Source organism: Papilio xuthus, unplaced genomic scaffold (assembly GCF_000836235.2).
Source record: "Papilio xuthus unplaced genomic scaffold, Pxut_1.1 DF826949.1, whole genome shotgun sequence".
Lineage (NCBI taxonomy): Eukaryota > Metazoa > Arthropoda > Insecta > Lepidoptera > Papilionidae > Papilio > Papilio xuthus.
The window spans coordinates 2081362-2092949 of record NW_013531700.1 but is presented as its reverse complement, the minus strand read 5'-3'; the positions used below and the strand labels follow the sequence as shown (position 1 = coordinate 2092949).

General features: G+C 31.7%; 2 protein-coding genes across 2 annotated transcripts; one reads left to right on the top strand and one right to left on the bottom strand.

The window, feature by feature from the left end:
* The first annotated feature begins 212 nt into the window (after positions 1-212).
* LOC106120678 (uncharacterized) lies at positions 213-1846 on the top strand. The gene is made up of 3 exons (XM_013316046.1): positions 213-309; positions 748-1312; positions 1649-1846. Exons 1-3 carry the CDS (start codon positions 274-276, stop codon positions 1789-1791), a joined length of 744 nt encoding a protein of 247 aa, XP_013171500.1. The 5' UTR covers positions 213-273; the 3' UTR covers positions 1792-1846.
* An 8467-nt stretch (positions 1847-10313) lies between these two features.
* On the bottom strand, positions 10314-11235 carry LOC106120580 (uncharacterized). Its single transcript, XM_013315932.1, has 3 exons — positions 11176-11235; positions 10551-10881; positions 10314-10429 (listed from the first exon to the last, which is right to left on the bottom strand). Exons 1-3 carry the CDS (start codon positions 11200-11202, stop codon positions 10314-10316), a joined length of 474 nt encoding a protein of 157 aa, XP_013171386.1. The 5' UTR covers positions 11203-11235.
* Between the last annotated feature and the right edge of the window lie 353 nt (positions 11236-11588).

Below are 11588 nucleotides of genomic sequence, written 5' to 3'. Positions count from 1 at the left end.
AACGAATGTAGTTTTTAATATTGTTTATTTTTTAATATGCTGTAGCAAGTTTGTGTGAAATTGTGAATTCAATTGTAACGAAACGTATAATAGTCTGAGTAATGTACTTGTTAATATTAAATTTACAAATTAATAAAACGTCAATATTTTATTTTACTTCCACGTTTTGATGACGATATTTTGATAAGCAAGTATAAAAGTGCCTGTACCTCAATCATTTTAACTCTCAAACCCATAGCTAAATTTAATATACGCTTGCGTAATTATATAAATATGTATTGTGATTATTTGGTTTTACTTTTTCTTGGGGTAAGATTTATATATTATTCCTTTACTAATTTATTTATTTACCTAGATGTATATAAAACTTTGGATTTTTTAAATGACGGATTAAGTATCTATTTTTTACAAACATCGATAATAATACGGCGACATAAGAAAAAAAAATAAACCAAATTATTATATGAAGGAGAGTATTCAAATTCTGATAAACACTAAAATTGTGGGTTAATTCTCTTGTTACATGTTACTGTAATTTGTTCAGGTAATCGTAGACGAATTACTACCAACTGCCGAGTAATTGGGTATTCGATTTCAAGGCATTTTAATTTATTACTCAGACAAATGCTGTTAGAGATACAAAGTGTATACAATAAACTTACGTTCTGATCACAACCGAAAAGTCTCTTAATTCTATATATCATATATTTCTTCTTCTTCTAAATAAATTTTATGTTTTCTTTTCAGTTCGCCGCAAAAGATTCGGAACGTGGGTCCGACGAGAATACCGCTAACCATATATCTAATATACTAAAAGAAGTATCAAAATATTGTAACGATGGATCAGATCATCGTCCCCCCTTCCTTCCACCACCCCCAGTAGTCGTGTCACCATACGATTTCGACCAGCATGTTTATACAGGACCTGACCCAATCTTTGACGACGAAATTCAAACGAACGAATATTATCCTTATACAGTAGATGATTATATTGAGGATCATCATATACCAAGTGATGGTATACCGGTGGAATACGGTTCTGCAAATATAAGTCCCAGTAGACGTATGCAGATTCTCCAAAATCAATATGGCGACCTACCAATTGTAAGTGGTACTAACGAATTGGTGACCGTTGTGAATAATAATCAAGTAGCTATGGTCAGAATACCGGAGCCGGTTGTAATGAATCTGGTGACACCAGATCAATTGTCAGTATTGTACCAGAAAAATCAAGCATTCGAAGTCCCGTCGACAGATCCATCGGCGCCAAGATTGATTGCGATGACAACGAGAGTTCTATCTTCTATTCTAAGTACGTAATGCTATATTTTATCTAGTAACAGAAATCCTACAAATAGACCTTATATAGATCCTAGATCAGCTTTAAATATTCTCCGTGATATATTTAACAAGATTTATTTAAACAGTTTAAGTCTTGGTGTTAAATATTTGTACAAGAAAGTAATAAGATGGCTTATAGATGGGTACAAAGGTCTTCCTCTACCGAAGTAAGACGATGTGTAGTAAGGGACGGAATTCGGATGTAACGCCTGATTTATTGATAGGCATTCCTTAAAGAAAACAGTAGGTAGTTAGAGAGATGAAAATTAATACTAACGTTCTGCCTTTGCTTCTGTTCTATTTACAGAAGCAAAGAAGAGATTCCACAACGTAATTGACCACGGTGTAGCTGGCGCGGAGAACGTATTCTCTGGCATACATGAAGCGGCCGGCGGTATCGCGGAGCTCATTGGGGGCGGCGCGCATGGTCTTCTAGACTTTATAGTTTAACATCTAACTGGTCATACGATAATAATTTAAAATATTAAATATTTCCTCAGATCAACTGTTCTTATTTTAAATTAGATTTGCAATTTTTTTTCCCAGAAATCGTTATTCCACCATAGTCATTCATGTTAATGTAAAACTATTCAATCGATACTGTAAATTATTTATAACATAGAGTAGTATAAGATTATCATGGTATGGGCATGTTGTGAGGAGGGTAGAATGGGTAAGAGAGGTACATGTCTAGAGCTATGCCTAAGAAGAGATGGGTGGATTGCACGAAAGGTGACATGATTAAAATTGGATAGACAAATTGGATAGCAGATAGACTGACACCTGACGGACGGAAACCTGGTGTGCCAACTCTACGTTAGTGTGATAAGGACAGATGTTGTATGTTTATTATTTATATATTTTACGTATTTGTCTTCTCAGTTGGAATACGACAAATAAATTTGAATTATAAATATCAAGGTTTAAAAACAAGAAAGAATAAAAACAAAGCCCAATAGAACTCAACAATCGCCGGCCTTGTTCACGAAAACAACTTCCAGACGCAAATTATTCAGAAATTTGCATCAACTGAGGACGAGCTCTATTTACATGTCAAAACACCGAGCACTTGACGAAGATTTAGAAATCTGTTTCGTCCATCCCTCGGCATAATACAAGAATTATTAAGTATTGTCTTATTAGAGATTCGGGGACTCACGGGAATACATTATTACTACGGCTTTGAGTTTCAATATTCAAAACCTAGGCCATGAAAAACCTAGAGAGTGTTTCAGTTTTATTTTAATATAAACTCTTTATTGTATGCTGATATTAGACTTTACCAGAAATCATAATATGAATTATGAAATTATGACGAATATAAAAGAAAGTACATACACCGGAAGTAGTTTTTTACATACATGGTGGTTCAAAAAATTCAAGTTATTAAACTTTACTCGAGTTTCATCTGTTCAAATATGAATATATTTGAACAGATGAAACTCATAGAAATGACAAAGTGACAACATAATCTGTATGTTACATAACGCTTTAAATATTTATGTTACATTACAAGCATTATAGTGTTGAATTAAATATACTGTTAAACAGGTTAATCCTTTATATTATCTGATCAATAAAAATATACTGAAAATTAAAAACAGTCGCTATATGTCGGTTTGAATAATAGGGAGCCTGTTATGTAAAATTGTAGAGTGAATTCGTTAGCAAAAGTTTATTAATTTTACGGTTTCGCGCTCGCGAAGTTAAGCGATGACAACTTGTGAATTATGTCTTCTATTAACATGGGCTACTTTCTCTTATTTCATTTTATATTACAAAGACATTTCGTATTATAAGTATGTACAGTCTAGACGCGAATTCTCAAGGTCGAAAAAGGCCCTTCATCAGGATGACTAGTGGGTCAACTGATGAAAAGTCCACGATGGGCTTGACACTAGTCGGTGTCGACACCGTATAAATATACGTGAGTGTTTTAGCCGTTAGTTTAGTATTGAATTTAACTATTTGACTGTATAATTAACGTTTTTTAACTCTAATAATAATAAATAATTTGTTGTAAGAATAAACTACAGATATCAAACATTCTGGATGTAAGCCAACTATAATACTTTAGTTCGTAGAAATGTAAAAATGATCCGCAGTGACATTGACATAGTGTAAAACTACCTTTATTTAAAAAAAATCTCATCGAATATGACGATTTGTCTATGCGGGTCATCATTTGCATCAGGTCAGGTGCTTGTATTTACATGACAAAACATTTTGTAGTCTAGATGGTAACGAATACATTTCTGAACTGGGTATTAATCAAATTTATGCAATCGTTTTGTGAATAAAATTGAAGGTTATAAGTTTTCTTTAAAAAATATGAATAAGTCGATAAGATTTTGCATTGTTTTCTACCTTAGAATAATATTGAAAAATATTTATCGTGAATCGAAAAAACTATTACGTAGATTATATTATTATTTTAAGATAGATTATTATTAAAAGAAAAATAAAAATATTTTTAGTACATAAATAGATAAACACACAAACAATATTTGATTTTGTAGTTTATTCTAACGTAAAGTTTTAAAAATATTAATATTTAATTCCAAATAATCACGTGACTATGGCCTAATCAACTTAGGGTAGGCTCCGAGCCCCTCGGTGGGGACGTATAGTGAGCTGATGATGATGATGATGATGAATCACGTGAAAACCACTAAACATATCGTTATAAGAATAAATTCAATCGACGCTGAATCGTCCTTAGATTATTATTTTTGAATTGAGAAATTTTGAATAACTGAATTGATCATTTGTAATTTTTATACGATATTTTAACAGCATTTTAATGTAGATATGTATTAATAAAACACTTCTGAAGGGCGGCATTAAGTGTACCCGAAATCGACGTGCATGTATGCGAAGATGTCTTAATGTAGAAGCAAGAGAGGTGTGTCAGGACTGTGCCAATTGGAAGAGCTCTATGCATACACCTCTGGGTTGCGGGCGTGTGTTATTCTGTTGTATTTTTTAATCATCATAGTGGATAGATAACGGCTAGTAACACATGTACTACAGCTACTAAACAATTCCGTTTCTAATGACCACTAGAATACTATAAGCTTGATTTATGCTATTGTAGTGTACTCGACTATTATCGGATTTCAGATATGACGCTATTAATTTGCCATTAATATCTAACAGACTATGAAAGTACGTGTATTCGATCGATTCAATTCACTTAAACTATTAATAAAGAAACTTAATAGTGTGTATCAGTTTGTTTTCACTGACGTAAGACCTGCCTAACTGACATATTGCTATCGCTTTAATCCCTTTTGAAAAAACAGAGAACACAATATGTTTTTGTAAAGGTATAACGGCTGTGGAAAAACACAATAAAGTCGAAAATGATTGTATGTCATTTGAAAGGTATACTGGTGCAATAGCGAGACACTGTTTAGTTAAAGACGCGTTTTAACCCTTTGAACGCCGGTGATTGTTATTGACGTCAACGTGGTCATAAAAGTGTGTGTTTACTGTTAAATACATGTCAAAACTGCTTCCGGTAAAAATACATTGTTAAATATTTTTCAATAACACAGTCTAAGTTTTTTAAGCTTAGTTTAGTTTTAGTAACCTATAGATAAGGTTAGGGTTCCACTTAATCATTAAAGCAGGAGAAGCAATACCTTCGAATCGGATTGTGTCAGCGGTTCCATAGTTACGCCTTTTACATGTATCCTTCCTTTACTTTTAGTTACGTAGTTTATTCAGCGGTTACGTCAAACCTGCGTTAGCAAGCGAACGATTTTACGGAACTTTAGAAAATGTGATTCGCTACATTGAATTTACTATAGGTTTCCCCTGTTATACACTTGTTTAAAAACATATTGACTACTGCTTCACATAAAAAAACAAAAGACAACTTACAATCAATCAGAAGTAGTTTTGAAATATTTTGACAAATATTTATGTCAATTTACCTAAACTGTGCCGGTGACTTTGGAAAAACTCAGGTGATGCTGCCCCTCCATGTGGATGCCACTTTCGTTTCACCCCAGAACTAAACTGCACTACACTGATAAAATTAATACTAATTGTTATCAAATGCGTTATCAGTGAAAAAAGGTCACAAGAAGGTCGAAAACTTACAGTCAGCCTTAAAGCAGCACCAAAGAATACTTAGGATTTAAGTATTAATAAATAATTTAAACTCACTAAAATACCTTGTCACATATTTTTACAACAACCAAATTTTTTTCATAACATACCTACTATAACATTTTTATAATGTTGGCAGAATGACTTACTGGCTGAAAAGAATTATGCTAATAATAATAAAAAATAAATTTGATTTGACAGTTGCAATTAAATACTCGCGGTTTATTGTGTTAAAAATGTTTTTTGTTTTTTAGTGGAAGTGTTTTGTTTCGTTATGTGTTTGTATAAGTGCAGCGACTGTTTGGTTTTAAATCAATTAAAACGTATTAATTGTGGATATTAAGATTTAACTTAAATAGAGAAGAAATTTTAGGTTATAACATTGTAACCAAGCAAACGTGAGTATAATTTAATCATTTACATTATATTTAATGTATCACTTGGACCCGTATCATTGTAAAATGTCAGTTTTTGTAATCCTTGGAAAGACTCTCACCTGAGACTGGTAGGCTATTAAATGTAAACAAATATGGCGACCCGATTAAACAAAACACATATTTCTACCCTAAATTAGAGAGGTTGTATTTGTAATATTTATGTTATAGGTATAGTTACTTTAAAATATCGGTAATATAATATTTTTTATGGAATCCAGTCGCTTTTTCTGTGGAATTTGGCTAAAATACAGGATGTTTTTCAAGTTAGACAAAGCTCGTTACACCGCATATCAACGCATTGGATAATTTTCAATATCAAATCGCATCGATGAAATAAAGAAATCCATTTCGGTATCTTTAATATTACTAATGTAAAATCTTAAAATAAAGTGATAAATTAATAAACAAATGTTATGCAGAGGCATTTTCAAATTTTTTGTATCGGAACAGTTAAAAATTAATTTAATTACGCAATTTCTTATTCAAGTTTTTCTCATTATCTTGTTCCTGTTATCGAACGCAAGCTATTCGTACTCTAGATAAATACTCAAAGTTCCAAGAAATTATTCTATTTTTAAAAATTACGTTTCACAAACCAGTTGTTTCTCAAACTCTTTGCTTGTTTTTGAAGACGTGTTTTGTTTTGATACCATTAATAACGTACTCAAAGAAAAGTAACGGATAATCTAAATGGTCCATTCACCTGCATTAGATAAATACGTCCAACTTAGTTATTAGTTTCTCCCGCATCCCACACACCGTGGAACCTTTGCCTTAACAAGCTAACTTTTCGATAAACTAACTTACTGATTTAAGGCTTGAATCGACTTATTATACATACTTAGCGTTAAATATAGAAAATACTTACATCGATCTGAAGAAAACCGAGAAAGTCGACTCTATATGGGTTTCATAAAGGTGAAACAATGTGATGTTTTCGTAATAACTCTTAATTCGAAAGAATTTTAAGTGAAATAATTATGAAACCACAACATGAATGCGTACAAAGTTTGAAATCTCGACTGTAATTAAAATTTCTTAGCGCTTTATTGTACTAAAATCACTATATACGGAATATAATTTATAGCAAGTTTAAATAAAATCAGTAATATAAAAATTTATGTTTAATATCTAGATTACATTGAAATTTTTATTTGGAGATTATAACTAATACACAGCTTGCCAATACGAGTTATTTTTTTTTTACAAAACATCGCAAACGACAGTTTTAATATGTATCTAATTAAGTGGAGTTGGCGCCAAAAATAGCTATAGAACAAATTAAATCTGCTGCGAACTCGGCCGTCTATAAGTTGGTAATTAGTTTTATTTCAACTATTTTATGTTCGTATATATTGTAAGCCGACTTTATAGGTCATTTAAATTGCGATACAAGTGTTTTGTGTGTAACGTGACGTATATAAGATTAATTTCTTGGTGGTCATGCATCATGCACTATAAATACGTCTTCGCTCATTATACGTCCCCACTGATGGGCTCGGAGCCTACCCTAAGTTAGGGGTGCTAGAAGCTAGACCACAGTCAAAAGCTGGCCCAGCTTGGTTGACTTCATTCTTATCTTTGAATTTCTTCTCAGGTATGCAGGTTGTATCAGAATGTTTTCCTTTCCTTTTAATAGACTTTTTAAATCCAATTTGTCTCCCCCGTGTTTAGATTGGTGTATTAGCAATTCTTTTAGATTTATACTTGTTTTCTAGACTTTACTGATTATGCGTTCTATATGACATATTTCAAGTCCAGTTATATCAAATTGGAGAACAAAAAAAAATACGATGTAATTGTGATGCAGAGTGAAAAACAAATTCGTTATCCATAAAGGAATATTTGTGTGTGAAGTTTTGAAATTATAATCAACCTCATAATGGTCGGATTAAAAAGTTTTGTATTTTAATATCGACATTAATCCAGCTTAACCTTTTGCGGGATAGATAATCCTTCGGTATATTATATTAATAAGAAGTTTAATTAAGATATTATATAAAACATATCTACGGAAAAAAATTATGCTGTAATATTTATTAAGCATTAGCTGTTGTCTGAGAGGAATTAAGAAAATAGCGTAAAGTCGCCTATGTGTTCTTCTAGACTATGTTCTATATGTATACCAAATTTCATCGAGATCCGTTTAGCATAGGCAATACCATGAAACAAACATCCATTCATCTTAACATTCGCATTTATAATATTAGTAAGATTTATCTAATAAGAAAATACAAAATTGGTTTACCTCGTTGGAAGTTTTTAATTTTTAAATCAAATAGAATAGATGCGTTAAATTATTTTTATCGATAAGAGGCATATCTTTATAACTCTGAGAATAGTGTAATTTGAACACAAGCGGCGCGAACTTTCGCCGTAAAATAAGTTAACCATACCCAGGGAGATCACTTCAACTTGCTCAAGGAATTTATTATTATGAGGAAAAATTGCGAAGACGTGCCTCAAGTCTAGCACCTAATAAAAAACTTCTAATAATTTAACACAAAAAATCGAATGAAAATATTTTTTTAAAACCAATGAAAGATCATTGAATGGTATAATATTTTTGTGGATTTTTTAATCCATAGAGTGCATATAATTTTTGATGTTAACAACATATTACTATCTCTGTTTTATTAACGATAATGACAGAGATGACGATATGTTTTATACAGAGATTTTGGTCTCGGAAACGTTTAGTGATTGTAGTTAAGTGTATCTTTGAATGATTAAGTGGATATTGTAAAGGGAACACCAATAAAAATAATACTAACTCTTTACAAGTTAACAACGCTTCTGTATCCTTTTACGTGTATTTCAAACTAAAATCGTGTAACTAAAAATATACGAGTACTAAAACTCTCACACGTCCTGGATTCTACCGAACAAAGAGATTCGCTCCGTTTTAAAACGATTGACAGCTCCATCGAAACCATCGAGTTTATAAAGGACTATTTGGACCAGATTAAAAATATTTCAATACCTCTTTTTAGTACGTTTTTTTTAAATATATACTTTTATGGCTAAAAACGAGTGTCACGAACTTTTAAATCAGCAACATTTTTTTGAGATAAAAATGCTTTGGCGTTATTTTATCAGGCCAGATAGAGGATTTACAAATAAACAAAGATTGGAATGTCTCGGTGAAACAGAGACGCCATTTTTATCAACTTTGAATAAACAGATGAAGTATGAACATTTTTGTCGGCACTTATTTTATTTTATTATCTAATTCTTGTATCTTCCGAGAATTCCATTAATAACTGTTTACCACTTTGTGAAAATCTTTAATTTTGAAATATTTATACTTGCTGTAAAGTGAAAAATAAAACACATTCAGCACTCAAGTTTCGTAAGTGGTGGTACAGGCATTCAACGGTTCGACGGAACATGTAGCAACACAGCGCTGGAAATCACTTAGCGAATGACAAATAGTGTCAGCAGTGACATGCTTTTAAGGAATATTGTTGCGAGAAAACCCTTTGGGTTTATTTGAGTGAATTATGAAAAAATATATCACAAGGTTTGTGCTCAAAAATTGGGTTATTTTGTATGTGTTGCGTAACCTTTTAAACCTATTTAATCAAATAGATAGTTATTAAATCAATGCTCTTTGAATGTGTTACAATAATTGATATATCAGTGCCGCTTTCTCATTATATTAGTGGTCTGAAAATCGATGCCTGATCGTGTTATCTTATCTGCCTTTTATTCTTTGTTCTTTTTCGTAATATTAATTCTCAATGTTGGCAACACTTTGTTTTTTGTTTGTGATTATCGCAACATATAAACTTCGAGCATCGCCAATGAAGATGCGTTACCGGAGTCTCATATATTTTGTGACAGGATTATCTCACTAACGAAAACACGTTGTTATTAGTGAGAAAAATCGATACAGCACAACTGTCGTGAACCGCAGTCGGGAACGTGTATCGGCCTCATTGTCATGGCATTTCAACAAGCGGATTATACTGAAATTTGCATCGGGTAGACAATCCTATTTCCATGTCAAAACGTTTGCATTAACTGAGGGATAAGAAAATAGAATGATGTTATAACCCAGTGGTAAACATACTTTTAGACAATATTAGTTAGAATCATTTACGTCTACGTATATTTAGTCAAGTGTCAGATTGATTAGTGAGGGGACATAAACGTTGATATTTTAATAAGGTTAGTGTTGCGCCGATACATTGGCACAGTGTAAAATTTTCTTCCAAACATTACACACCTATGGTTACCACCGGGTTATAACACCATGAATTGAATGCTGCCAGATAGCTTCGAAATATTAAAAAAAAATATAGTTTGATTATTAGCGGTATCCTTAGTGGAAATAAGTTATCGTTTTTGTAACCATAATGTTCATTTATTTATAATATCTCTGAGAGAAAAATGTATTTTATTATTGTTGTTTTAAGTCGTTGCTAATAAATCGCCTAGTCCCTTAGTTATTTCTTGAATACCATCTAAAAATGTTTTACCGCCAAGAACTCCTTCATTTATTCCGTTTAGAAGTTTTTTCTTTCCATCTGTAAGTAAATATTATATTCGTAAGAAATAATAACGGTATTCATAATTTGACACATTGGTAACTGATAAAATATAAAATAATTTTATTCGTTACAGAAATTTTGCATTTTATATACTTACTAAGAAAATGTCCAAAAAGTTCCAAAAGTGAAACCATTCTGCTTGTCGGTGCTTCCAATATATTATCGTCATAGTCGTTTGCAAAATCTAAATTCTTTTCAGCATTAGCTTCAGGATCAGATCTCGCGTGTTTAAAAGACATTTCTTCAGAAGAACTGGAGGAATCATCATTATTGTAATTAGATTGTGATAATTTTATTAAGTATTCAAGCCATGGATAATTTGGACCATTACTATAGTCGTCTAAGTCTTCCAGTTCAAATGACATGTCTGGTTTAACATCTGTTATGTCGTTTGAGTCTATGTGTGTTTCTTGTGCTGCTGAAAATGCCTGAAATTAATCAATTTGATGTGATATGATCAAGCATATTTTTAATATATTGGTCTAATGGAAAGTTAGTTCTTCGGGTGTTGCAGATGTCCATGGGTGTCGTTGATCACCTTGGTGTTCCCGCCGGTCGTTTTCCCCCTTCTCTTATAAAAAAATAGTTAAAGTTTCGCGTTAGAAAGGAAACTTTGGCAATATAAAAACTATTTTCTAAATTAAAAAAAAAGTATCTTTGAATCATCTTTACCCTTTATGTTATATTTATTCTTAAAAATAAATACATTATTTTAAACTTACCACTAAAAGTAAATGAAAAACAATCATATTTAGTGATGTGACTTGTGTAGAGTTCGTAAATAAAATAAAAGATTATATTCACAGTAATTATTTTTAATAATTACAACCTTCATCGCTAATTGATTTAACAAAGTTTTACATTACAATAATTCATTATTACGGTGCATATACAAGTTTTGTTTCGGTCTGATTAGAGGTTAATGTATCAAGCTATGAATAGTACAACATACTAGCTGTCGCCCGCGACTTCGAAATTTAAAATAAAAACGTAATTAGCAGCGTATGTGTTTTTCAAGACTATGTTCTACATCTATGCCAAATTTCAGCGAGGTCCATGCAGCCTTTCTGGAAATATCTTCAAACAAACATCCATCCATCTAGTCATTCGCAATTATAATATTAGTAAATAGTAT